Below are 27,666 nucleotides of genomic sequence, written 5' to 3' on the forward strand. Positions count from 1 at the left end.
ATAATTACTTCAAGCATTAATATTGCACTTAATGATTAACTTACTGGTGTCTGTGTTTCAGGCTTGAATAGAATAATTCATCTGGGCTGTTTACTTTTAATTAGCCTTGTTCTCTTCCATATTCCAAACTTGTTTTCCAAGAAGAGGGATCCCTTTTCTCACAGGGAATGCAAAATTGCTGATAAGGTCAGTCCAAATTCTGGAAACCTCGAGTAGAATCAAAATAGTTATTTTGAATCCGAAACCATTAAAACAGATAGCTAAGCTCTTCCACGCCCTTAGGATCAAGATTTGACCTAAGAAATCTATGTTTTTATGGGTTATGTTCCCTCCACCCCTCCCTTTGCCGCGGCCGGGACGCTGCCGATGTCCCCCCCGTGCTCGAAGTGTGTGTATCTGTCCGGGCCGAGTGCCGTCAGTAAATCGTGTGGGGCCGCAATGCCCGCCCGTGACGGACCATACACAGTGTGTGTATCTGTCCGGACCGGGTGCCGTCAGTAAATCGTGTGGGGCCGCAATGCCCGCCCTGCCCGGGATGTGTCAAACCCGCCGTTGTTATGGCCACGGTGGCGCCGCCGCTGCACTGCGGCTGCGCGGGGCCTGAGGACCGGCCGGGCCGTGAGGGGCGCGGGGCTCCGTGAGGGGCGCGGGGCTCCGTGAGGGGCGCGGGGCTCCGTGAGGGGCGCGGGGCTCCGTGAGGGGGGAAAGGGCTGCGGCACCCGCTGCCCCCGCTGCCCCCGCGGCTCTCGGGAAGGGCTCGGCCCCGGCTGCCCCCGCGGACCCCCGCGGTCCCACTCGTGTCCCCCCGCGCAGCGCCGCGGTCTGAAGGGTGAGGACACGGCGGTGGCCGAGGCTGTCCCTGCCGGCCCTCGCCGCTGCGGCACACGGGGGGTAGGATCTTGCGCTGCTTTTCACTCGGTGAAATGAGTGCGAGTTGTTACTGCAGCTGCTCGAGCGGTGCTGTAACCTTCAATTAGCTCTTAACTGGCGAAATAACTACGGCAAACAGTGGTTGCGCTGTGTTGTGGTTCGATCTGCAGCTTGTAACCTGGGAGGCAAGTTAAATCAATAGTGTTAGTGCAGCTGTGACTTTCAGGAAGCTTGCCAAACTCGTGTCTTTCAACTTTTCTACATAATTAAATTTAGACACCTAAAAATCGAGTAAAGATGGAAATCTCCGTGTAGCAAGATTAGGTCTACTGACATCACTTCCATCAGGATAGTTTTGATGGGTGACTTGGAGATAACTCCCAGGCAGTGCTCCCTGTTAACCCTGTACCCGCCTGCCACACAAGCTGACACCACTGCCTTGAGGAACTGCTGTTACAGAAATAACTTCAATATACCCATGTATAATAATTACAGAAAGATTTATAATTTTTTGTGTAGTTAGCTGTGTTTTGAGCTTCTTTTTTTTTTTTTATCAACTCTGTTTCAGGGTAAAAAGATTTACATCAGACAGAAGTAAATTTTCATTTTTCAGAAGGAAAATACACCTTGAGACAATTCAGCAGCTATGCCAAAGAGCAATAAGAAAGATGTCAAGAAAAAAGATGTCAAGAAGAAAGACAGTAAGACAGCAGATAGTGAGAAGGCAGAAGAATCTGTACGTGCTCCTGATCCTGCACAAGATACTACATCTGAGAGTGGTTTAACAGAGCTGCCAGATTTGCAGAGTGATTCAGGGAATGCTGTGGGAGAAACTCAGGCAGCTCCAGAGATCCCAGAGGAGGCAGAGGAACCTCCAGTCCAACCTGTTCCCCGGTACCGTGAGGAGCCTATTCTTGCTCAAGTGATTGTGAAAAGGTATGTGTGCTTGTTACAAACAATGATTCTCATCTAAGTATCTCTGCTGTACCCAGGGTCATACAAACACGGGTTTGACTCTTGATTTGAGGCACAGATTGGGGTTATTCACACCTAGTGGCAGTGACACCTTATGAGACACACATGGAGAATTCTGCTGCCTTCAGAAGGATGCTCTTTTAGCTTGTTCAGTTTTGGTGAAGTTTTGTTTAAATATGCAGACAGTAGGTGAAGAAACTATAGTTATATCATGTAATGAATGTTTAGATGTTGCTACCTTTTACTGTTTAGGGCTGCTCATATCCCTTAAGAATATCCTAAGCTGGGGAAGCAGGTGAATGGCAATGTTGACAGAATCCTTTGGTATTTCAAGGGGACTGTATGTAATGTTTCACATTCCAACATTCCTGTTCGTAAGCTAGTAAAGGCTACCAATGGGATATTTTTTCTTAGTTCAAAGAGATATGGGTCTGAGGCAACACAAGAGTTATGTGAAATATTGCAAGGGAGGTTCAAAAAAGAGGAAATTTTCTGGTTCGTTTTTCTATGCAAGGCACAACAGCTGACCTTTGTGCAGACCATGGTAAATCCAAGATCATTTGTTTTTATTTATTGTAGTGATTTAGATCTACTGGCAGTGACTTGAAATCTTCATCTTCAGTTTGCTTTCTTTGTAGCTATGAAGGTGAACGAGTCAATGGATTGTATGAGGGTGAAGGATTTGCATGTTTTGAGGGAGGGGATACTTACAAGGTGAGTGGATAATTTAAAAAAAAATAAAATAGTAGTGGACCAAGTTCTGTCTGTAGAACAGGCAGACTGTTTCTTTTAATGTGTGTGGAGTTTGAGCACTCAGAAGCATTGACAGTTAGCATTAAACCTGTTGATTTTTGACATTAAATTTGTTGGTTTCTGGCATTAAAACTCTTGATTTGAAACTAGTTGGGGAGGAATTGATATGTCATTCTTTTGAAGTCCTGTTGGCTTCAGCTGGGGTACGAATAAATCTGCAAATGATACCGTTCTCTTCCTTTTGAAGGGCACGTTTTCTGAGGGGTTTATGCATGGACAAGGGACTTACACGTGGGCTGATGGAGTGAAGTATGAGGTACAGTACAATTGAAACTACAACTGAACACAGTTACACCCAATGAGATCTGCGAACTGAAGGAAAGTACCTCAGTTGTGGGAAGTGGGACAACTGCAGAACTGTGGCAGTGACTTGAATCACAAGCCTGATTTCACCCAGATATTTGGGGGACGCTCTTAGGGGTTTTTTTTAAGTTGTAATTGAATCTTTCAGGGAACATTTGCTGAGAATGTGCAGATGTTTAATGGCCGTTATACATGGAACGATGGCAGCGTCTATGAAGGATCAATCAAAGATGGAATCAGGAATGGATTTGGCTTTTTCAGGAGTGGAACTTATCCTATTTCTTACCTTGGCGAGTGGTGTAATGGCAAAAGACATGGCAAGGTGAGTAAGAACCAAGGGAGAGCAGGGGCTTGGGTGGTACCTGCAAGAACAGCAAGTGTTACTGAGCAAAGGTTTTGCAGAAGTGTTTTGTTCTGCTGCATGGTCTTGTGCTGTGTAGAGATTTGTTTTCCCTAGGGATTTTTTTCTGAAGTTGTGAATGTAGTTAACACTAGTAGAGCAGTAGAGCTACTGCTGGAAGGGAATGGGTCAGAAAACTGATCTGCCTCAGAGTGAGCAGTGTAATTAAGTTGCCAAAGTTAGTATTTGAGTATTTCCAAGTGGTGTGAAAAACATAGTAGACTTTGATGTGATGTAATAAGATTTTTCTCTTGGACACTTGGTGTTTTTTTAAGGTCTTAACTCATATTCATCAAAGGAGGCTGCTTTTTTATTTAATTCTATCACTTCAGTTGCTTTTAGCACATCATCTCAAAGTGACTGTAAGTATTAGAGCGTGATTGCTTGTGTCATATAATTTGTATGCGATGTTTCTTTCATGTAGATGGATATTTAGGTATTTCAATGGCCTGTGCTGTTTGTTTCAGGGTATCATTTATTTTGATGAGGAACATGCCTCGTGGTACTCAGGTGAATGGGTCAATAATGTCAGAGAAGGATGGGGAATGAGACGGTAAATGTGATAAAAACACACTTCCTGGGTTTGTATTTCATGTGTGTTATCAGACAGTTTCTCCTGTTGTTAAAAATGGACACAAATGCTGTAATTTCATACTCCTGCAGTGGAACAAAAATGTACAAAGTGCTCTATGATAACAAAACAGACCTTCTTTATAATTTACATTTTTATGTGCTGTATTTCTATTGATCATTCACATGAGAGAACATCTAAAGACAAAATCCCAACTCAGCTTTGGTAAACCACAATTCAGTATTTAAAAACACACTCGATTGATTTGAGCAGATGGAGCTGCTTTATGAATTAATGACTTCTGTGTAGAATTACATATAAACAAATGTTTTTACTAGCTATGGCAAAGACTCTTTGAAAAAAAGAAAAAAAAAGAGCTGGTTAATATTTTTAGTGTTTGTAGGTTAAAAATAGCAGGTAAACAGTGGCTACAATCAAACCTCTGTATCTGTGCCACAGTGAGCCAACTTTCACTTTAATGGTTATATTTAGCAATAATAAATTCTAAATTTATTAGCAATGAGATTTTGCATAAGCCTTTCACAGGATCAACTGAGAATTTAATATGAATGAATCATTAGCTGTTATTGTTTTCTTGCAGCTACAAGTCTGGAAATGTCTATGAAGGTCAGTGGAAGAAAAATGTACGACATGGGCATGGAAGAATGGTGTGGTTGGCAGCTAATCAAGAGTATGTAGGACAGTGGGTGAATGGCATTCAGGTAGTAATTGCTTCCCCAGAAACCTTTCTGTAGTTCAGCATCTGTCCACTGCTCTAGGAAAGCTGGATAGGGAGTTTTGTGCAATATCAAAGGAGCTTTGTGTGGTTTTTGCCAGTTGAGATAGTGAAAACGTGCTTTTTATTGTAAGTTGATTCGCATGTTAGCAATATTGAAATTATTAAAAGGCTTTTGATTTAGTCTTATAAAACTGTAATTTAACCCCCTAATGGAAAATACAAACATTTTTCAATTAAAAAAACCTAAAAGAATTTAAGTGTTTGTGGCTATACTTAGCCTGAGATATTACTTCAGCTGTAAGTATATGTGATAATTTACTTCTGTGTCTCCTGTAAAATATTAGACCACACTTACCTCTGGGAAGAGATAATTTTGTGGCTTTTTCTGTTTCTTCCATTTATTATTCTGCTGGAAAAAGAATGTGAGCTACCTGCTCTGTCTTTTCACTCTGCTTAAAGTTAGCAAGGAGTTTGGAACATCCCGGTTCTCTGGCACGGTGTGCAGGATTACAGGCAGGAGGATTCAGGTGGTCAGGGTAGCTCTGGGAGTCCTGTGATAAAAATTGCTCAAGTGTGTGTAGATCCAGTGTATCCCCTGGGTGTTTTCCCAGGCACCTTTGCAGAGCATCTGTGGCTGGTTTGAAACGCTGCAGCAATCACCTCGGGGGCCTTTATTTCAGGGGATGGCCCTAGAACAGCAGCAGCTCTACTGGGGGTGTTTCTTTCTGAACACACTGATTTGTTTTCAGCATGGATATGGCACCCACGTGTGGTTTTTCAAGAGAGCGCGTCTGTCTCAGTATCCCCTGAGGAACGAGTACGTGGGTGAATTTAGACAAGGGGAACGACACGGGCACGGCAAGTTCATCTACGCCGGTGGAGCCGTGTACGAAGGCCAATGGGCTTGGAATAAGAAGCACGGCAAGGTGAGCAGTGCAGACAACAGCAGAGCAGATTGCTCTGCCCTGCGCTGGGGATCTCCAGATTCCTGTACAGAGACCCCCACCCAGTTTGCAGAATCTGTCCCAAAGGGCAGAGAGTCCACTGAGAGCAGCAGGAAGCTGCTTCCAGGGACCTCGCTGGGCCACAGGTGGACTCTGTGGTCAGCTGTGTGTTGTGTGTGTAAAGAAATACATTTCACTGGGGAGATTTTCAGTGCAATAGGTACATATAGAGTTTTGCAGTGGTTGGTCAGGATTTCACACCTCCACTGTGAATTAATGGATTTCAAGCTGTCCTTGCACAGGGAGGTTCTTACATAAAACAGATTTTTGAAAAAACTGTGAGTACCACATATGCAAACTAAGGATTGCAAACAAGCCTCTCTCTATGTTTTTCTTCAAAATCTTTCTTTTGTGTTGATATCAAGATTAATTCTGTCTGTAGGGCAAGTTTGTCTTCAAGAATGGTCATGCTTATGAAGGAGAGTTCGTAGATGATCGTCTGGTAAAAGGTCCTCATCTGGAAGTGAATGCAGTGAATGCAAAAGAGCTGAGTGCCATTGGTGCTCATTCTGTCGCTGGTAAGCAGCTTCACTAAACAAATTCCACTCAGTTCACATTTTGTTGTTCCATTTTACTATAATGTGAAGCTGTTTGTACTTGAGAGGCAGACGAATTTCTTCAAAGAACTTGGATAAAAATGGGAGTTATCTTAATAATTAATGACTTTTACCTCCATGCTTTATTTCCTGTATGTGACACTTTGAGTGCAGTGACACAAGTACTCTCCATCTTGTGTTGTTTTCGGAGCACTATTGTCTGAAAGTTTCATAACATACATAATGTCTGCATTTCCTTTTGGCTGGGGGTTAATTCGACAAAATTACCCTTCAGTTGTTATGCTGTGGATTATGAAATCCCTACTCCTCATTATAAAGGAATCTGTTGATCAAAGTCAGTGAGATAAAAAGGAATAATATGTGTTTTATTTTTCTCTGTGTGTGCATATTTATGTGTTAAACTTTGGTTTAGTTTGTTCTAATTTATTTTATTTGCGTGGTAGAAAATATCACAATCATTGATGACTCGGAAAGTCCTTCTATCCTGGGGTCAGATATTGAGCTGGATATATCCTCACTGCTTAACTTGTTCCCAAAGGAAGAGAGACAGGAAGAACTGCACCAAGTAAGAGGCTACTCTTTGATATTTTCAGTTTTCCTCTGCAGTATCTTTCATATTATTTTATTTCTGGTTTATTTGTATTAAAATAATTCTTTCTGTTAAAGAATTATTTGAAAATCTGAAAGCCGTGAAAACAGGAAATGCCAAAAGAATGAATAAAGAATAAATGAAAAAAGAATGAATAAACAGGATTGCCTCTTCTGACTTCTACTAAAAAGCAATAAAAATAGGTTAGCATATCTGGAAGGGCATTCAGCAACTACCTTTAGCCACTCTGAGATTTGTCTGCTGACAGAGGACAATTTATTTATATCAGTCACCAAACCCCATGTATTTTAACTACTTCTGAGTAATGCTTTTGGGAACACTTAGCCAGGGATTCGCTCTTTAAAGTGGCAAGGTCAGAAAATTATCTGCCCAGTTACAGGATCAATACAAGCTGATCTCTGCTTGCTCTGAGCTGATGCTGAAAACATGTCCTGCTTCATTTAGGTGGAATGTGCTGTGTTGAGGCACATTACCATGCTGAGAAGAGTCTACAACTTCTACAGTGCCTTGGGCTGTGTTCACTCTCCTGACAACACTTTCCTCATGACTAAGCTCCAGTTTTGGAGGTTCCTGAAGGACTGCCGGTTCCACCTCTCCAAAATAAGCCTTGCTGAAATGGATCGGGTGGTGAGAGGTTTGTGCTTCCAGTGGCTGGGCTCTGGAATCCAGGAGTTTTAGTAGGAAGCTGTGGAGGGTTGGAGTGGCAAGTTCTACTGGCAGCTTAGCTCTGGTAGTTAAATGGCCCAAGTCAGTATCTCTGTGCCTGTGAGTTCTCAGGGGATGCATTAACACTTCTCCAGGCACTTCTGGTCCTGAGGTGGGAAAATACAAAATTCCCTTTACACCTGCAGTGTCTCCAGTATGTGAAGGGTTTAACTCCAGCTTTGCATCCCCTTTTATTTCTATATATGCTGAGTAGATGCATTTGTAGAAAGAGAGAATTATCTAAGATCCAGCTGTAGGTGGATGGTTCTCCCTTGATCTGCTTGTTTGGAAGTGGTGCAGTGTCTGCTTTGAGTCTTTCAGGAGTGTTATTACCTGTGATAGGCAGAGAAGGAGAGGATAAGAGAGGCTGACAGATCAATATTCCTGTAAGGAATGTGAGATGTGAGCGTAATAGAAATTTATTTTTTCAAAATTTTCAGGTGGTAAACAACTTGTGGAGATCCATTGTCCCCACGAGCTATTACTGTTCAGAACATTTTTATCTTACCTTATTCATCTGGCATTTCGTATCTATCATAAAAAGCACAAGTAAGTTCCATCTTGTGAAAATTATTTCAGTGTAATCAGCTGGAATCTTCCCAGACAGGAGTATTTTTGTTTCACCTGTAGAGAGAAGGGTCGTCATCTGGACAAGTGTTTCTCAGAAATGATGTCCAGGAATGTTATTCCCACTGCCTGCTGTGTCCAAGGTAAGCAATGGTGTTTTTTCTGTGCAGAATTCATCAATCAGCATCACACACATCACTATTTTATTATAACCATTGTTTTTTACCAATTCCTTTTAAAAGGTATCTTGTTTTCTGAAGAAAGATGCAGTGTTTTTGCCATGAGCTACATTGACAAATGCTGGGAGATATACAGAACTTTTCACAGCCGGGGGCTCAACCCTCCCTTTGAACCCACCATGAAGATAAGGCAATTTGTTTGGATGTTGGATGTAATAATCTCTTTTTTTTTTTCTGGTTTGTGTGATTAGATGTGCTTTATTTGTTCAGTTTATATGGGCCTCTTAGAACACTCCCTGTGGCTTCTGCACAGCTGAAAAGGTAGGGCTGATGTTATTGGTGCCAACTGTCCAACAGACATTAAAGGGATGGTTGTTCTACAGAAATTATTTATGTATTTTTTTCAGGATTGAATTATAATTTTGTACTTGGTCATTTCAAATGATCAAATCTTAGACACAAGTGTTTTAAGGGAATATAAATACTTTTTCTGGTCCCTCCTGTGTCCCCCTCCACCCCATCCTATCAAATGTGTGTATGAACATGTCATATTGTTAGAACCCAAAGAGTGGCAGCTATTGAAATAACACAGGAAAGCACTTCAATAATGTATTTACTGCAAGATGACCGTGAGATTCTTTATTAAAATTCAGTAATTCAGGGACAGATCAAGATTACTCTGAAGCTAGGGAACAATTCCTATTAACACGCCTGGGGTTTGGGGGACTGTCACTTTATAAATCCAAGCCATTTTTCCCAGAAAAAAAAAAATCAGATGGCATAATTGTAACTTTTTACATTTTTGTTTATGAGCTTTCCACAGACCTCTCTTATACCTCTGTTTTTGCAGTCTAAAGAATATTCCCATTGGCTTCAGTAGGGCCAGAATTTCAATGTGTTAATTCCACATATGGAAGTATCATTTGAAACCACTAGAAATGTGGGTACTGGATTGAAAGGGAGGTAGATGAGGTCCATGTGGGAATGCCTAAAGTGCTGTTAACATGTAACATTTGCTCTTACCCAGGAATTGAAACTTTTCAACCAACAATTAACTGTTTCAAGACTTGTGAAAACACTTGTCAAAATGGGTGCCTCTCGACGTAGTAGGACTGGTATCAACATGGAAACGGAGGTTTGTATGGAAAAAAACAGTTCATGGCTACAGGAACAATTAAAATTGCTTTTAAAAACTGCTGCAAATACTATCCTACCTGCTGGAGCAGGAAGAAAAGGAATTCATTTATTGGAAAAAAAAAAAAAAAAGAAGAGTACAAACTCAAGCCTCTATTTTTGTCTTCCTTTATTCTGCCTGTACCTTTTAGTTTATTCATATACATCTATATTTTTCTTAATATCCTCCTCCTCTTAGTACAGTCTCAGCATCTGGCCCATCCAGGTAACTCCTCAGGAGTGCAACAGTCCCCAGGGGGACACCATTGCCAGGAGACTCCTGCTGCTGCTGCTGGTTCTATCTGAGGCAGCTGCCTGACAGGATGTGTATCAGTGATTGCACAGAGATCAATCTCTGCACTTCCAGCTGCCAAGGCTGTTGAAGTGAATCAATGACTAAGATGTGAACCCAGAGAGCCTGAAAATCTGGTGATTCCAGAAACCTGATTAGTGCCACGTGAAGAGCTGCCACTTCAGTGAGGCCAAATAGTGACTGTAGAAGACTCTCGTGCTCCCCCAGAGCTGGCCCAGCCTGCAGGGTTCTCATCCCTCAACAATCAGCTCTTATTCAGCAACAGTTGTAATTACTTGACTAAATTTGTTTTAAACAGCTAAACTGAACACACAGTGTAAGTCTTACAGGGGATCCATCTTACACCCATTCTCGGCGTTTCTTGAAGCTTTATATGCAAGTAAAATATTTTAGGTAATAGCTGTAGTTGTGAGTTACTTGTTAGGGAAATTTCTTACAGCTGCAGATAAATCAAAAATCTATACAGCATTTTAGTTCAATGTGCCTTGTATAAGGTGTAACACGGTGTATCACCTGAATTTTTTGAGCTCTGGATGTTTTCAGTTTTTCTTCAGAAGAAGAGATGTTTGACTAGTCAAGTGAGGCCAGTGAGACTTCACAATCACTTCTGAGTTCTTTGCTTGCTCAGTTCCACATGCCTGTTAATGAAGGGATTTTGCAAAAATGAGTGAATGTAACCCTTGTGTTTCTTTTACTCTAGCTGGTTTTTCTGGAGTTTTTTGAGGCTCTCCTGGAATGTGCAGTGGTGTACGTTACCCCTGACATGGCTAAGGAGCTCATGGCTCAGGATGATCAGAACAGAGAGGGCTTTAGATTCAAGAATTTCTCCAGGGAAACCTCAACTTTGTCCCTGTACTCAGGATATTCTCAGGTAAAATAATGCAGACCTGTTAAATATTATTGTTTCCACTTAGAGGGCAAAGTCAGGCCCTGCAGATTTTCTGTTTCCTGAAGGTAGAAACCAATTTCCTCTTTTTGCATAAACAATTGCTTGATTGGGTCCTTCTGCTTTTTCTGCTTGTTGCTACCTTAAATTGTAACATCAGTTTTAACACATCTGCACGTTTTCCTAGATTACTATAAATACACATAAACCACTTGCAAACCCTCTGAAGGGGAACAGATTGGTTGGCTGGTGGAAGACACGTTTCTCCTGCTTTAAGCTGACTGTCCAAAGTGGCATTGCAGCTGTTGTAGGTAGCAAGCCTTGCTGTTCCCCAGCAGTTAAGCTGGGCACTTTTCTTTTTGTTAAACTTCTGAATAAGGATCTGGGAGGTTGTAAGATGCTGCCTGTGACACTGGTGCAGTTTGGATGCATGGGGTAGTTGAAGGCATAGAATTGTTATTATCTGGAATTATGCACAGGGTGAAAGTATTTTTATTAATTCAAAGAGTATTCACAAACACCTCATTTCACAGAAAAGAAAACCTTAATTTAAATGTACTGAGGGTAAAATTCATCCTGTGTTTACATTTCCTTAGTGCATGTACAGCAGAAGTCCAATTGGTGCAGACATAAACAATGCCATTGCTGAGGCAGCTGAGCTATGCAGCAGCAGCAGATGAACAATACTATGTAGAGCAACATGTGAGAACAGAGGAACATTTCCAAGAACAGGAGCTTTTCATTCTCTGTAGTTCTGTCTTTCCCTAGCCCTGAAATAGGATAATCCTACTTGCCTTGCAGGTATCAAAGGTGAAGTGTTACCTGCTAATACCTGAAAAGGTGAAACACTATTGCAATTTAAATGTTCTGAGAGAGTCATGACTGCAGAATGCATTTGGTGGGCAGAAAGCTTTGGGGATGGGAATCTGCATGACTGAAAGGGACATGGGATCTCACTTTTTAATTTGAACACGAGCCCAGATGTTGAGTAACTGAATTTAAAACTTCTTGCCAGCCACTGAGATCTTGTGAAGACAAAGAGCAGTGTCAGCAGGCATCTCTTCTGGGTGAGTACTGCAGTTCCAAAAGATCTATAAAAATAGAGGTGCTGAGGAGATTCACTCTGTCTGCAGCTTTCAAGATGAAAAGCTTTCCATACCTGCTGCACAGACATGGGCAGGTTTGAAGCTCTGAATTTTCTGGGCTCTTTAATTAGAAGAGATCACTTTTTCCTTAAAAATAACTGTAAAGGCTTTTTAAACCTTAATTCTTCCTGTTCTGCCCCACTTATCTGGGCATTGAAACAAGAGATTGAACTCTGCACTGTTGTCTTCATTACAGACAAACTTTTCATAATTTCAGAAGTGTTTCAACCACAGGCCTAGCTGTCAGGTCAGGGGACAATCTATATTTGTTCGTGCTGAAGACCAAACTTGATGTTTAATGCACAGAATTAAAGAGTGCTTCTTTCAATTTTCTTTCTTTGCAACATCAGAGACTGTCCTGTCATTTGCCCCAGCTTGTGCAGACACCAACGGTGATCCGTCGTCGTTCAGCTGGGATGCAGGAAAACAACCAGATGCCTCTCCAGCAAAGGAACTGGCAGGTAAGGCATTCCTACTGATTTATTACTAACACTCCCCTCCAAAAAAAAAATCCCTTGTAGCTCTTGAACTGTGAAATTTTAATTGCATATGCAGATTTCAGCTTGTCACAAGAGGGCAGTAAATGAACATTGATTCTGGAGGAAGTTGTTTTTTTTTTTTTTTTAAAAACTTAAAATATTTTTTAAAAGAAAATGAAACTTCTTATTCTTTATTCTTATACTAAATAAAAGAAGCAGGATATTGTATATATATACATAATAAAATATATAGTAATATATTTTATTTGTCCAAGACATTGAACAAGCAGGCTTGCAGATTGAGTTTATCATAGAGTAAATACAAATTACAGTTTACAGATGCCCTACAAATAAAATGTGGCATCTTAAAATTGGGGAAACCTTTTAAGTCAATGCTTAAATTTAATTCTAATTCCTCCATTCTCCCTGCCCAGGAGTCACAGATCCAGAACTGTCATCAGGTCACTGCAGAAAACAGTTCCATGATTAAAGGGCAGAGTCCACAGCCTTTTGGTGCCATTCCCAGGGCCAAGGCACTCTGAGGCCCCACCAAAGGGCCATCCCTTCCCCATTGCATCATTCCAAGGGTCTCTCTGTGTCATGTCCTGGACATGCAGGAGTTCCCCATTGCACTGACACAGAGCTGAAATACTGCACTCCAAACCACGTTTGAAATAGAAGTGCCCTGCTAAATAAGCATGTTTAATTTACGTGTTGCAGATGAAGCAAAAGAAGACAGAACTGAACAAGATGAGGAATTTTGTCTGTGGATGTGTCAGGTGGAAATCTTTTTCACAGCTAAGCTCTTCCCTGCTTACCAGCAGGAGAAAGTGCTGAGGCAAAAACTAGAAGAAAAGCAAAAGGAGGATGTTGAATTAGCTGAGCTGAGAAAGATCAAGGATGTGGAGTTGGCAAAGTAAGTGTGGAATCTTGTCTTGCAGTACTGTTACCTCTTATCTTCCTCTTAGACAGACTCTGCTTCTCTCCACTAGGACAGTTTGTCCTGCTCAGACTATTAGTGCAGGAGTTGCTCAGCCAGTATAAATCTGTCTCCCCCCTCCTGCAGAACATTAAATTTCAACTTTGTCCATTCAGACTCATTGCTGAAAGAGAAGCGGAAGAGGAGAGGAGACGAGAAGCAGCTGCAGCAGAAGCAGCAGTTGCCTCCCAGAGTGCAGAGGTCGAGGTGTCCGAGGATCCTGAGCCGCAGGAAGGGTCCCCGCGGAAGGGGAGCAGAGCCCGCCTGTCGAAGGGGGAGGCACAGAGGGGAGAGCTCTCCCCAAGGAAAGATTCCCATGGGAAAGAACCCTCCCAGAAGAAAGAGGCCCAAAAGAAAGCCCCCTCAGTGAAGAAAGAGGCACAGAAGGCAGCACCTGCAGGTAACAAGGTGCCTGGGAACAAGGCAAGGAAACCCTCTGGTAAAAACCACTGAAACTTCAAACCAGTTCTCTTCAAATAGAAAAAAAAAAAACCAAACCAAACCAACACCAGAACAACACCACTTGAAGGGAGCTGAAAAAATTATAAGACTGTGTGCACAAGAATTGATTTCAAAGGGAAACTGTTTCACACCAGGGTCTTGGGCAAGTTCCATCGCACTAAACTATCAGATAGTCCCACAATAATGCAAATGAACACAGGAAAACAAAAAGATGCCCTTAAAAGTGTAACAATTATTAGTTTTATTTTCCAGCAAAATATTCACATAGCATATCAGAATGGAATGGTACAGATGAATTCAGACTGGTTTTGAATTAGCTTGCACATAAACATCTTTAAAATTTAAAAATTTTATGGTGAGAGTTTACAGATTTTAGTAGAAATTTTGATTCTTACAAAGCAAGTATTGCTTTACTATTGTCATTATTCCAGTCAATAATATGACTAATAACTTCTCATGTTGAACAAGTGCCTGACATTGACATCTTCAATAAATCAGCCCTTTGCAGATCAATCCAAGAAGAAAATATTATTAAACTGTGTTGCACAAAGTTTCTTCACTTCTTCTGTTAAAAAAACAAAACAAAACAAACCTTCAGTATGATATTTTTACAGCAACCTCCTCAAGAGAAACCCTGGGGATCATCCCAGAGAATATAATTCAATTCAAACAGGAAAACCTCTACAAGTTTTTAATGTCGAAATACATTTACTGTTACTCTGTCTTCAGCAGGAGAAAGTCAAGTCTGACATCTCACACTGCCTGAAAGGTGAGTTGTATTTTAAGGGGCTGCAGTGTAAATGAAGGGCTGTTTGGTAGACAACACAAGTTTATCAGGCACAGAAACACTCATTTACTGTTTCTATATGGCAGGTTTGATGCTGAAGGACAATTACACAAAGATTTCTACGTCATGCAACTCATTTCTCTTTTTAAAGTGTAGGTTGCAGGGCTTTGGTCCTGGAAAGTATTATTTCTGTCCCATTGTCTGAGTGAGCACATTCCTTCTGTTGAAACAGAGAGCCCTAAAATTGCTGCAGGCAAGATTCAAACAGACTTTAGGAGAAATAGCAATTTGAAAGAGGAGAAATAGCAATTTAAAAGCTTATGGCATTTTTATGTTCATTTGCACTCTTTGTCATAGTAAATCAGTCTGAAAACCAGGTTAGAAACAAGGCAGCAATGGGCTAAGGATCCCTGGCAGGACAGACAGACAGGTATCATGTGTAAGAACCTACCCCTGGATCACTGACAAATAAAACCCAACTCAGAGGTAAATATGTTCATCTCTCACCTGTCATAGACTGTATTAATTACTCCTGAACTAAGCTCATAGAGCTCTCCTCTATTATTTGAAGGAGGAATAACTGATTAATAATTAAGAGTGCCTGCTGAATATTTATGCTGTTCTTTCACAGCTGGTAGAAGGCAGACTAAAACCTTAGGCAAACTCACCTGGTCTATCAAAGATCAATCATTCTCTCTATTTCTCATGAGATGGATTTTATTACTTCTCTAGGGACATACATTTTAGTAGTAACTGTGTTTAGATGTAGTAAAAAACAATCCTTACCATTAACTTCAATCAGATTTACATTTTTTTGATTCAAAATAACGTACAGTTCTCTCTGGTCAGACTTTTTCCCAACTACCCAGTAATCACTCATTGCCTTCACAATAATTTCCTCATCTTCATCAACTCTGAAAGAAATTTTAGGAAGTCAAGAAGGTGGCAGCAAGTTCATCTTCAACAATTTTGTCTGTAATCATTAGAACAGTTCCATGTCATAAGTTGTGGTTGTGCAGTATCAAAGAGAATACCCATCCTAACTCAACCATCATTGACAGCCCAGGACAAAGGCTTCACAAATGGCTGCTTGAGACATCCCCAAACGTGTAAATCATTAATTTGTCCATCTTCCAAACACTCCAGTGCTCTGAAGAGAACAACTTTACTCAGTTCTGGTAAGGATACTCCTGACAGAACGATGATTTGCTCTGGTTTGGTGATACTGAGCTTTCACAGAACTGCTGCACCCAGCCCTAAACCCTGCTCAGCAGTTAGATACATTCTATAAAGCTGTCACTACCCCCCTACTTCCATAATATGATGAAACGTTCCTTTTTCATTCACTCAAAAATGAAAACCTTGTCCTTAAACAGAGTGGGAAAATTGCTAGTTGTTAATTAGAGTTATGGGCATCCCAGTCATTCAACATTTTCATGTTCTTTACCGTCATGACAGGGGGTCTCTCCCACCTTCAAGCTTGATACCCATTGACAAGAAGCCACTTTCTTCTCCATCAGGACTGTAGACACTGCAAGGTCCACATTCCACCACTGCCTCACCCCAGCAGTCCCCAGCTGAGGCAGGGCCAGGGATGGCACTGGCACAAGCAGCTTTCCCTGTCCTTTATACTACCCCAGATCAGTCAGACTTTAGTGCTTCCCATCCCATTTGTTATGACTACTCTGAAGCCTCCAATAGATCAGATATTTTCTTGGAGAGAGGCCCTGGCCCTCTTCTAAGTTATTTTTTTAAAAGGACACTAGAAATTCTGTTTAGGATGGACTGCTTCTAAATCAACACAAAATACCAAACATGAACAGCCAACCATCAAAAAAAGGACTGGAAATCTTCAGCCATTTGAAAAAAAAAATTTCCTTGACAGTAGCAGTTACAGACTATTTAATAGTTAAGCATTACCTGGAGAAGTCACTGTTGATGTCACCGAGAATCTTCATGAGGTCAGGGTGAACAGATGCAAGTGATACACTGGGTGTTTTCCTCATGTGAATGGTACTTTTCTCTGCCAGGTTCATGTGATTGAAATAGATAAACTTAAACTGAGGTTCCTTCTCAGCCCTAGGAAGATTTAAAAAGGAAAAAAAAGTGATTTGTGAGTACTGACATGTTCTATAAGCACAGGCTTCATAGAGAATGGGTAGTGAGCCAGTGCAAAGCTTACTCAGACAGCCTGAAGTCATCTTTGCATTGGAGAGAACTAAGTGTTTTAAGACTTGTGGGATTGCACTTCATTTGAGCAGTTTAAAAAACCAAAACAAAACACAAACAAGCCTGCAGAACCAGCCAGTGTTTCCCCTTCTGCTGCTTAGGCTGCCAGTGGACAGACACAGGGGAGTCTAAAGGCCTTGTCCCCCTTCACAGTAGTATTTAATTTGCATTTTTCTAATGAGCTGGTTTTGTTCTGTCCCATTTTGTTCCCTTGCTGCTCTCCCCTAGGCCAGTCCCATGGGATTTGAATGGATGCTCAGTCTTTACTTTGATCAGTAAGTCATCTTCCATTCATGCCTTTGTTACTGGTTACAACCCAGAGAACAAACTCCTCCTTGATCCAGGCAATTAGATTTGCCCCCAGCACTTGTGTGGGCCAAGCAAGAGACTATTTTCACAGCCTTGGCAATCTTCCCCCATCTCCTCTTTTATGAAATTAACATAAAAACTGTCACTCAGAGCTGTAGTTTTGGTAGAAGCCACAACAAATTCAGACATGCAAGAACTGCCTGCAGCAACTGGTACTTGAGGCAATGCATTATTTAGGAGCAGGGAGATACTGTGATGACACCACTCACCTCAGCAAACAACCAGATACCCCTGCTCTCTGTCACCCACATGCATCAGTGTCAAGAAACTGGATCATGTTTTCAGGGCACCATGGCATTAAACTTTTAAGGAGTTAAAGCTGCCAAAGCCAGTCCCAGATGACATTTAAAAAGCTCAAGTTTAATGATTTAGTAGATTGGCACAATTTCAAGCACATCCTATTCTATCCCGTGCGATTTTGCTGATTTGGGAAGCTACCACTGAATGAGTTCACTCACACACCTATCTTTGGTTGAACTCCTCCTTTGTTGCCACACTGTTCTCGCTTCCCCAGCTAACACATCCATTGAAAAATGAATACAATTTTCTGGCAAGTCAAGTCCTCAACTGTAAAGCTTCTGTTGTAACCAAATAATCCACTCACTAAAATCCTCATTTCTGTTTTCCTCCAAAAAAGCTAGAAAGTATAAACTGAAGTTAAGATTTTGAGAGAACTGCAACTTCTCTACCTCAACATGGGAGAGAGGTGTCAGAAGACCTGCCAGTTCGTTTCATTGCACACATGAAAGAAGTTCCACCTCTTGCACCTGAATGCTTTGCTGACAGCTGGGCCAGGAGGAGGCAGAATGTCAATTGGTAATGGTCGTATTTGCCTTGGTTTTTACCTTACTTTCTCTGCAACAATTATGCACACAGAGGGAAAAGATTTCAGCCACACAGTAAACATTCACTCCTAAATTTGCAACATCTGTGTTGTTTCTTCAGGGAGACCTAAGGACAAGCACTTGATAAACACTTGGGGTGCAGAAAGGTAGACAAACACTGTTCTGAGTACACAGTTAACTCGATGCTTTCAAAACCTGGGCTCACATTATTATTTCAGCAGTTCACTCAGCCTAACTCTTCACCGTGCCAGGGGGGGATGCAGCAGGAAGAGAAGTGTGGTACAAACCCTGCTATCCTCTTGTTGATGTTGTACTGCTCGCAGATGTCGGATGCCAGCACGGTGAGCTGCGGCCCCACGATGCTGTCCAGCCTGCGGCAGAACTCCAGCGTGGGCGGGATGGAAGCTGGGCAGGCAAAGAAGGGCACAGATAAGATTCCCTGCCCACAGCTGAGGGGACACTTCCTGCAGCTCTTTTCTTCAAACATCAGTCAAAATCCAAGCACAAATTTTTCTCGTAGTCACAGCCTTATGGGCGATTTTGAAAGTGGTTCACTGAAGCATTATTTAGTGTGTAAATTGAGTTACTTATGCCACTGACTGATAAAAGCACTCATGAGAAAGAGACTCAAATAGCAAATTAATGTGAGTATTTTTCAAGAGTAAAACAAGCTGCACGTAAGAGTATTTTGTACTAAGTACGTCTTGCCAAAGAAGTGATGCTGACAGGTACTTACCATCAATCATAAAGCAGACAGCTGCACTCATGGCCTGGAACAAAAAAAGTGAAAGCAAAAAAAACCATTTACAACGGGTTACCTCAATTACCTCAAATAAATGACAGTACTGCAGTGAGGTCACACACAGGTGAAGCAGTTAAATTAGAGAAGAAATTTAAAAATTCTACTTGAAAGGGAACATTTCAATAGGATAATCTCTTTGCAATCCTACACAACAGAGTCTAGCTATGATTTTAAAATCAGCCCAGTTAACAGTTTAAGCTGTGGGGGAAAGGTAGAATTTGGTAAAAATGCATTTATGCGAAGATGTCTGCAAGAAACTTGGCTTTAATATTAAAAAATGTATTAATTAATGCTACTAAAGCCAGGCATGAAATCACTTCAAGTAACTGAAGGCTGGTCCTTTGTTTTAATAAAACAGCTGCTTGTTTTGGAGAGGGTACAAGAGAGGGGGAAAGAGGATTCAGGCCTTCAAGTTTGTTGCTAGAAATGTTAGTTTTCTGTCTCTTTGCTTTAACCTGGTGATATCTATACATTTCTGAGTACTTCATTGTATAGAGATTCTTAATTCTGTGGAGGAATTGCAGAGAAAACTCTCATACCTTATAAACAATTAAATGAAGCTCCTCGTAAGTGTCATCAGTGTTGACAAATATTTTGGGGAAACGGCATTTTGTTTCTGGATCATTAAGATTTAAAGGTCCAGTGAGAAACCTGAAAATAATTCAACAGGTCAAATGAGATGAATTCTTGTATTTCAGTTTCTCCAGTTTAACAGGTGTTCTCCAAACTAACAAACAATTACTTGCAGGTAGGAATACATTTGAATACAGTGAGTTTTCAGCTGCCCACACAGGCAGAGAGCCTTTACATTTTTTAAGGATTGTTTGCAAATATGCTTCAAAGAGCTACAGAAATAGCATCAGAAAGGCAGAATAATGCTAAGGAAAAACTGTGCAGATCATCAAAGAAACAGCAACAAAATTCTTTCCACCTTCGATTTGTGAGTATCTTTAAAACCATTTTTTTGTTGCTGTGGGCAAGCCCCTTTCCTTTCCTGTCCAACAGTACATCCAGATTAGAAGCACCTAAACTTGGGAGAAGGAGTGTGTAACAGTGCCTTGATCCCAAAGGAATGCAATAAATCAAGGAAGAGGAATTCTCGTGACGAAGGATGTCCAAACCCACAATTACTCAAAATTATGTTGCCTGGCTGCTTAAGTGCAGAACTCCCCACTCTGATGCTGAGTACAGAGGAAAAACAACAGGTAAATCCTAGATTAAATATACAAGTTGTCTAGAGGTGCCTGACTGAAAAGAAATGACTGGAGCAATTCCCAAATTTGTCACTAAGAACAATGGGAAGAAGAAGAAATGTGAAGTTCTGTTAATGAAGCATTTTCTCCTTTTGCCAGAGGTTGGGTTTCACATTCACCAACTCCCGTGCAACCCTGAGGGAAGAAGCAGCAGACGGTGACAGGAAAACAGGACCCACCTTCCGTAGTGCTGCAGATTTCCTGGCATTTCAGCTCGTATTGGAGAATCTCTTCCCGCCAGCTGAAGCAAAAAAGGACACACAAGAAAAACCAGCTTAGAGGCAGAGACAAGGGAGGTATTTCTCCTTGGTATTTTAGCCCTTAGCAGTACCAGATAAACGGGGAGAAAAGAAAAAATAACAAACACAAAAGCCAAACCAGGCACCTTCTCCCCAAAAAAACCCCAACCCATCGTACCTCAGGCTCCATGTGCCTTGGAAACAGAGATGTTGTGAGATATTTGTACAAGATTCTCATGTCATCTTGCTCCAGTCCACTCCTAGAAAAGAAACACAAGTGATGTTTGTGCTGCAGTTCAGATCACACATTTTCCTCCAACCGAAACTCGGGCAGAGCACACAATAAATCAGGGCAGCAACATTTCAGGGTCTCAGTAGAGTCAATCCCAGAACATGAATTTCTATTAAAATGTCAGCTTATTTGCTAAATGCAAAACACATCTAAATTAGCCATAAACCAGAAGAGGAACAAAATGATACTTAAACAAAGACCCAGTTTGCTATTCTTAAGTCTATTTTTAAGTAGAACTCTTCACAAGCATTGCAACTTCTAGTTCAGAATGACATGAGGAACAATCCTTAATTTAATTAATCTTCACTACTCAAAATTCTAGTGGAGGAACTTGTGTATATCCACAGAGGCTCTCGGGGTGGAGATGACAAGGACACTTCTCCAGCTGCTCCCCAGAGAGGAATACTTTGGTACAGGGCAGAGATTTTAAAGCTCAGACCAATGCCTTTCCCACTGAATGGCTGCATGACTCATGTTTTCTCATTTTCATCCAACTCTTTGACTGATTCAAAAGCTTTTCTATTTTGACCCTTATTTATAGGATGAGAAGTTGAAGACACACAAGAGAATTACTGGAGTACCTACCAGATCAGCTGGTCATTGTAGAGGAATGCAGTGTACTTGACTATGTTCAGGCTTTCTTCCATCCTGTTAATAAATGACTGAATTTTCAAGTAAGTCATTTTATCCAGTGGGAAGAAGCTGATTCCACAAAACACATCCAGCAGATCACAAGACTGTAAGTGCAGTGTCTGCAAGTACTGAGAGAAAGAACAATGACTGGTGGCTTTTAGAATTCTGAAAACTGCCAATGTGTAGATTTAAATGACAAATTTGAGTCTAATCACCAATAATCTGGACTAAAAAAGAAAAAAAATCCTTCCAGTTCTGCTTGTCTTGGGAGCAGGTAATTAGCTTTCAATGTGCAAAGGAAGGGATATTTTCTATTGTTTTCTTTCTTGATGGAGTGTAACCTTTACCAAGAGATTCCAAATGCACGAAGTGCTCAGTGAAAGATGTGTTGTCCAAGGGCTCCCTCTACAGTCATTTCACATCACCAAAAACCCACAGGTAATAACTGCAGTGTGACAGATCTCTCTCAGTTTGTAATCTGAGTTTTACTTCTTTTCAGATTTTCAGTGCAGTCCAAGCCTGTCAGCAACATGTTGCTGACTTGTTCAATAGGGTTATAACAGACAATTTGCATGACTACATTTTTTAAGCTTTTTCTAATTTCCTGATGAAAAAGAGAAACTTTTCATTGGATTTCTTTCTACTGTACAAATCCGTAGAAATTACTGTTTTATCTTCAGTAGGTACATCAAAGAAAAACAACATTTTAAAGATAAAAATCTATTAGTTTCTTTTTTTTGCCATGGTGTATTTTTAATTTAGTCTGGACAGAAGCACACATCAGCTCATCAAAGGACTCCTTGCGCCAGACTAGTTATAATGAAGACAGTATTTCCTCTAACCTTCTCAGGTTTTTGCATCCTATTTCCACCACAGAATCACACTTTAAGTGCCTGAAAAATAAGGTCTTACCCGATGGAAGAATTTCTCTAGTCTCTCCTTTAGACCTTTCACACCTCCATCTTCCATGGCTCTGAGGAACGTGCCATTGAAGAGCTAACAGTTAAAAAAAATCAGTTAGTTGGGCAACCATTTACAATAATTTCTTGTAACTTGGCTATGAATATAGCTAGATTACAATACAACTGCCACTCCCCTGTACTTGTACTCCACATCAATCCAAATGTCCCCCTTCTTGACTGAAAAAACACCTCAGATTTGCAGAGTCCAGGTAGGTGTGGCAGCAGAGGCAGAATATTTCTGTGTCATTTAAGTATCTTATGCTCCTGTTTTGTAAAAGGCCTTTAACCAGGGCTGTTTCTCAAACAGATTAATAGCTAATACCATCAAAATCAAATGTTTAGTAGTGTAACTGCCCATAAAACTTGGACTTTACAGAAATTAAAAGGCTTCTATTATTACAATAAGCTATTGAACCAGCACAGAGCTATATTTTAATCTTCCATCAGCTCCATTACAGCTGCAGGAAGAGAGCAGGTAACAGCGATGAGGTGAGAACGCCAAAGTAACGATGAGCTTGCACATCCAAAGGGTGCCATGAGGATCTTCTCCCCTTCCCAAAAAAGAGCCTGTGGTGTGAACTGTACCTTGTACATGCTGTAGCACTGCTGCAGGACCGAGCTGTACACCTTGTCCTGCAGGAGAGAGAGCAGCACATCAGGGCAGCAGAGGCAGAAGGACAAGCATTTTGGCTGAGCTACACACAATGTACGTTTTCAAAGAGCCAGCAAAGACACAATTTAAGAGAAATCAATCTCTGAAGAGTTAAATAGAGTTTTGAGTCAGCATTTAGAAAGTACAGTTTCAATAAAGGGAGTCCCTTCCCCTCCTCACATTTAGTAGCAAAAGCACTTTACAAACTCATGCCCAAGATTGCAGTTACAAATAGTGCCCTTCCCTGAGGCCAGTGGGCAGTGAACATGAACCTGTTCCTGGCAGCTCTCTCTTCATCCAGGTCAAAGGCTGAAGGAGGTGGGACACCATAGCAAGTTTTTATGGGGCTAAGATCTTAACTCAGATGAAAAAAGACTATTAACTGGGCAAAATAGAGTCCCTATGACACCCATCCTTTTGTTAGGACATAATAAGGAACACAAGTAGTGCACAGTGTAATGAACAGGGACAGGGGTGACCAAACAGCTTTTTAAATATTACCCACCTGGCCAAATACCCTTCCTGTATATGATTAAACAGACCCAATGACACTGCAGTTTGAACAAGAAATCCCACAAGAGTTATGAGTTGTTTGGTTTTCCAGATTATTAGTAAATATTACCAGCAGTCTTAAGAAAGTAGTAATGTATACTTAAACCTAATAAAAATATGTAGGGTTAAAATCTTGCAAGAACTTCATTAAACAAACAGATCCTAAGAAATATTCACCCATTCCAAGGTAGAAATATTCAGCTATTCCAAGCTAAAGTCTCAAAGCTGTATATTTTGCTGATGTTTATTGGATGATCTTGAATTGTTCTCTGGATAGTTCTCTATCATCTTGTACTCTTCTTTAGATTTGATTGAAAATACTTTGCCCTCTTTCCATTTATGGAGATAGATATGGATATATAGAAAATCAATTTGACAGCAGTTCAAGAAGAATCAAACTAAGATATTTCTGGAAGTACTCTTAAAACACAACATAACCCATTACAAAAAAAAAAAAAAAAAAAAAAAAAAAAAAAAAAAAAAAAAAAAAAAAAAAAAAAAAAAAAAAAAAAAAAAAAAAAAAAAAAAAAGGAAGTTCAGTATTACCAGCAATTCTTCTTCCTGATATTCATAGACTGGCTTTCCATCTTTGTGTTTCTCTATGATGGGATTTCGTACGACCTAGGAAGTGGAACAGGCTGGTATGAGACAATGCAGAATGCATGGAGAACATTGCAGGATGCAGCTTTAGGAACATGCAGATCACGTGCATAAGTACCATGACCATCCAGAAGTTCTCTTCAGGTTCGTGGAAAAATTGTCTGTTCTTCTGTGTATGGAGGGATTTTGCTGGTTTGGTTGGACTAAAGGTCCTGGAAAGAAAACATATATGTAGGCACAGGTATTTATACACACTCACAGCAAGGAGACATCTGACTGAGAGATTTAAAATACAGTGTTTGTGCCAACACAGCACAATCAGACTTCTTACCTTGTGAACTGCACTATAGCTTCACATAGCCCCACATTTCTAATTTTTTCATTCTTTTCTACTTCATTTGGGTGATAGAAGAGAATCTTCTTTTCTTCCTAAAATTTGAAAAAAAAAAAAAAAAGAATCCAAGCAAATGCATTTTAACAGAATCAGAGTTGAAGAATATTGAGTACATGGTTTTCTTGTTTTTTAACTTTAATCCCTGTATTTCCTAGGCAGAATTTTATCTTGTACCAAAATGGGCCTCTCTAATGATGGATAAAAGCATATTTAAGCACACTTAAGCAGTCAGTCATCCCATGGTATCTCAAAATACTTTATAAATTGAAGGCTATTGAAATCACAGGCCCTAGTCACTTCTCAGCTAGTTCAAAGCAAGGCAAGCTTCAAAGCCAGATCAAAGCAAGGCTCATTTCAAAGCCAGCTCAGATTGCTCCAGGCCTTGTCCAGTCATGTTTTCAGTACCTCCAAAGATGGAAATTCCACAACCTTTCCAGACCCTGCTCTCCTATTAGACCACTTCACTGTGAAGAATGTTTTTCTTCTATCTCATCCGAGTTTCCCTTGCTGGAACTCCATCCATTACGTCTCATTCTTTCACTTCGAGAACCCGACTCCACCATCTCCAGCCATCCTTCAGGCTGCTGATTCACGTAGGACCTGTTGGTCACCAGACTCCCTGGTCCTGTTCTGCAAAGCTGCTTCCAGCCAGTCAGCCCCCGACCTGCCATGGTGTACGAGATTATTTCACCCCACAGCCCAGACTTTGCCTTCGCTGAGCTCCACCAGGATTGTGCTGGCCCATTCCCCAGCTCACCGAGGATCCCTCCTGAGCAGCAACAGCTGCCCCAGGGTTGGAGTCACCCAGGAGCTCGCTGAGGGCACGCTCAGCCTCACCGTCCTGTCACTACTAAGTATGTAAGTACACTGCTCTATTCAAAACTATTACAGCTGAATATTATCACATGAGCCACATAATATGTCGTTTTCTAAAGCCAGAGACTAGAACTTGAGTTTACTCGTTAAGGGCCACAGGCAAGAGAACACCTCAGTAACTTGAATTTAACAAGTTAAACAGTACCCTGTAACAGTAACCATACTGTATCTACATCCAGAAAGTTATTTTTAGAGAAAGTTGCAGCATCAGTAAAACACAGTTACTGCCTGTCCAGCTCCCCATCTGCAATACAGGCCCTGCTGGTGACATCCCCCCCGGTTCCTGCTGCTGCCCGGTCTGAAGCAGAGACAGACCCATTCTGGGGGACACCGATCCCGGCCCCGCTGGCACCCAAATCCCAGGGGCTGCTGCGGGCCGGGAAAGCCGCAGCTCCCGCCGCCTTTGTCCGGGAACAGCGCCGGGCCCGGGTCCGGGGCAGGGCCAGCCCCGCCGGGAGGTGCCCGCCTGCCCCGCAGCCCCGGCCGCGACAGCCCCCGGTACCTCTCCCTCTTTGGGCCCCAGCTTGGGGTTGTAGATGAAGAAGCTGAGGAGGGTCGGAGCGAGCTGCTTCTCCTGGCCGGCTCCCCCCGCCGCCGCCATCCTGAGCCTGGGGCCGGCAGCCGCCAGACACCATCGGGAGCGGCCCGAGGCCGCCGCGGCACCGGCACCAGCCCCAGCCCCGGCCCGGCCCGGCCCCCGCCCCGGAAGAGCAGGAGCGCCGGGAAGCGCCACCGGCACGGCCGGGACGGGCCCGCAGCGCCCCCGCCAGACACGGCGGGCACGGAACAGGGAACCCGGGGCGTCCCGGCGAGTCCCGGTGCTCCCTCCGAGAGGGGCTGTGCGAGCACCTCCGGCGGGGATCACAGAGCCCTGACCGGGCACGGCCCCTCCCGGGCAGCCCCAGAGCATCCCTGTTCGCAGGGGCAGCACAGGCGCGGTTCAACCCCCTCCAACTCGTTCAGGGCGCAGCTGGAAAAAGTAGAAACGATTTATTTTTAGAGGTAGAATCCGAGGTTTGAAAGATGAGATCAAGAAGTTTGAGTGTGTTGAAGGAAATGTCATCCAGCATGACATAGTGCATGTAATCCTTTCACCATAAATTGATATATTATGTCTGCTCTGATTAGTTTTCAGATTTTTGTCTAGTACTTTTAAGATAGTGGCATTTAACTAATAAAATAAGCTTTCCCATTAGTTTTCAATTCCCATTTTAATAATATTCAGTGTGAACTAAATTAGAAGTAAAAACAATCTACGTGATAAGAAATGCATCACATTGCTTCTCTGTAGGACTATGAAGTTTAGGAATCAGAATAAACTAAGGTTCATAAATACTTGGGCAATGTATAAAAGATACAATTGAATATCTCATTCCACGAGGTCATTTAGAAAAATGTACCTGTAAACTTTCTTAAATCGGAAAGAAATCAATTGTTTCTTAAGGTTTTTTGCTTGTTTGTTTGATTGATTGATTTGTTTTGTTTTGCTTTTGGTATTATTTCAGTTCCAGCCATCACTCTTAGATTATATTTACTTTCAGCACTAGTAGCATCATTCCAGATAGTCTTTGTCCACCTCAGCAGCTGGGGTGTTCCTTGAGAATCCAATCCAGTGCAGTAGGACCAGTGTGTGGAATAGAGATGCTGTAAGACTGCAGCAATTTAATATTTAATGTCTGTACTCAAAAAGTGAGTGGTGTAAGCAAGAGAGAGCTGACTGCTGTTTCCCCTGGGCTGCTGCAGGGCTCTGTCACGTCCCTCCTGCCCTGTGCCACGGCTGCAAACCCTCCTGGTACCTGGCCTGGAGGAGGCAGGAGTTTCTGTGAGGGCCAGGAGGCACAAAATAGAGGTGCTGGCTCCCCTCAGCTGGCTCAGCAGGGCGTTTGGTTATGGGAGTTCATGTGGGTGCAGACTCCCTTTGGTGGCTGCAGAGCTCGTCACCACTTCTGGTGTCCCCTTCCTGCCTGCACCTTTAACCCAAACCTCGCAAGAGCTGAGCAGCTCCTCCTGTGCAGACTGGGCGGGTAGAAGGGACACAACAGGCTGAGCCACAGCATTCCCAGGCAGCTGTAGGAAATGTTTCCAAAGCTGCAGAGAGAATCTGCTTTGTCATTTCATGCAGGTGTTCTCAGAGAGGCCACCTGTCCTCAGAGAGGACTCCTGCCCCTTGCCAGCAAACAGGATGAGGGAGGCCCTGCTGTACTGGGCTCCCCAGGGTTTCCCTGAGCAGGCTCTGAGGAAGAATCAGGCTAAACATGTCAGGATAAGACATCCACATACAGGAATTCTTGTTTTCTGCCCTACAGCTCTGAGTTTAAACTCAGCAGTGTGTGCAGATCAGCCCTTTCTTTGATAGTCTGTCCATCTGAAGGCTGCAGCACAACTGAGACAATTTCTGGGAACATCCAGTCAGGACTGAATACATCAAACAATAAGAACAGTTCCCCTCCT

General features: G+C 42.0%; 2 protein-coding genes across 3 annotated transcripts; one reads left to right on the plus strand and one right to left on the minus strand.

The window, feature by feature from the left end:
- Window positions 1-68: 68 nt before the first annotated feature.
- On the plus strand, window positions 69-14,078 carry RSPH10B (radial spoke head 10 homolog B). Of its 2 annotated transcripts, none has more exons than XM_027878162.1 (20): window positions 69-186; window positions 1,484-1,806; window positions 2,484-2,559; window positions 2,846-2,914; window positions 3,110-3,283; window positions 3,829-3,914; window positions 4,534-4,654; window positions 5,421-5,597; window positions 6,058-6,193; window positions 6,676-6,797; window positions 7,287-7,476; window positions 7,988-8,096; window positions 8,175-8,257; window positions 8,357-8,505; window positions 9,321-9,428; window positions 10,480-10,650; window positions 11,681-11,732; window positions 12,161-12,271; window positions 13,010-13,205; window positions 13,385-14,078. In XM_027878162.1, exons 2-20 carry the CDS (start codon window positions 1,517-1,519, stop codon window positions 13,719-13,721), a joined length of 2,757 nt encoding a protein of 918 aa, XP_027733963.1. In that variant the 5' UTR covers window positions 69-186; window positions 1,484-1,516; the 3' UTR covers window positions 13,722-14,078. The 2 variants fall into 2 exon arrangements, with proteins under 2 accessions (XP_027733963.1, XP_027733964.1); XM_027878163.1 differs by having other exon boundaries at window positions 8,178-8,257.
- Window positions 13,959-25,909, minus strand: CCZ1 (CCZ1 homolog, vacuolar protein trafficking and biogenesis associated). The gene is made up of 15 exons (XM_027878165.1): window positions 25,718-25,909; window positions 24,277-24,374; window positions 24,064-24,157; window positions 23,892-23,966; window positions 22,727-22,774; window positions 22,092-22,175; window positions 21,132-21,307; window positions 20,433-20,514; window positions 20,195-20,256; window positions 19,302-19,413; window positions 18,697-18,730; window positions 18,248-18,365; window positions 16,438-16,596; window positions 15,304-15,431; window positions 13,959-14,295 (listed from the first exon to the last, which is right to left on the minus strand). The coding sequence occupies exons 1-15, from the start codon at window positions 25,814-25,816 to the stop codon at window positions 14,240-14,242; spliced, it is 1,425 nt and encodes a 474-aa protein (XP_027733966.1). The 5' UTR covers window positions 25,817-25,909; the 3' UTR covers window positions 13,959-14,239.
- Between the last annotated feature and the right edge of the window lie 1,757 nt (window positions 25,910-27,666).

This window comes from Empidonax traillii, unplaced genomic scaffold (assembly GCF_003031625.1).
Source record: "Empidonax traillii isolate 1590-97213 ecotype Southwest subspecies unplaced genomic scaffold, ASM303162v1 scaffold39:size2480183, whole genome shotgun sequence".
Lineage (NCBI taxonomy): Eukaryota > Metazoa > Chordata > Aves > Passeriformes > Tyrannidae > Empidonax > Empidonax traillii.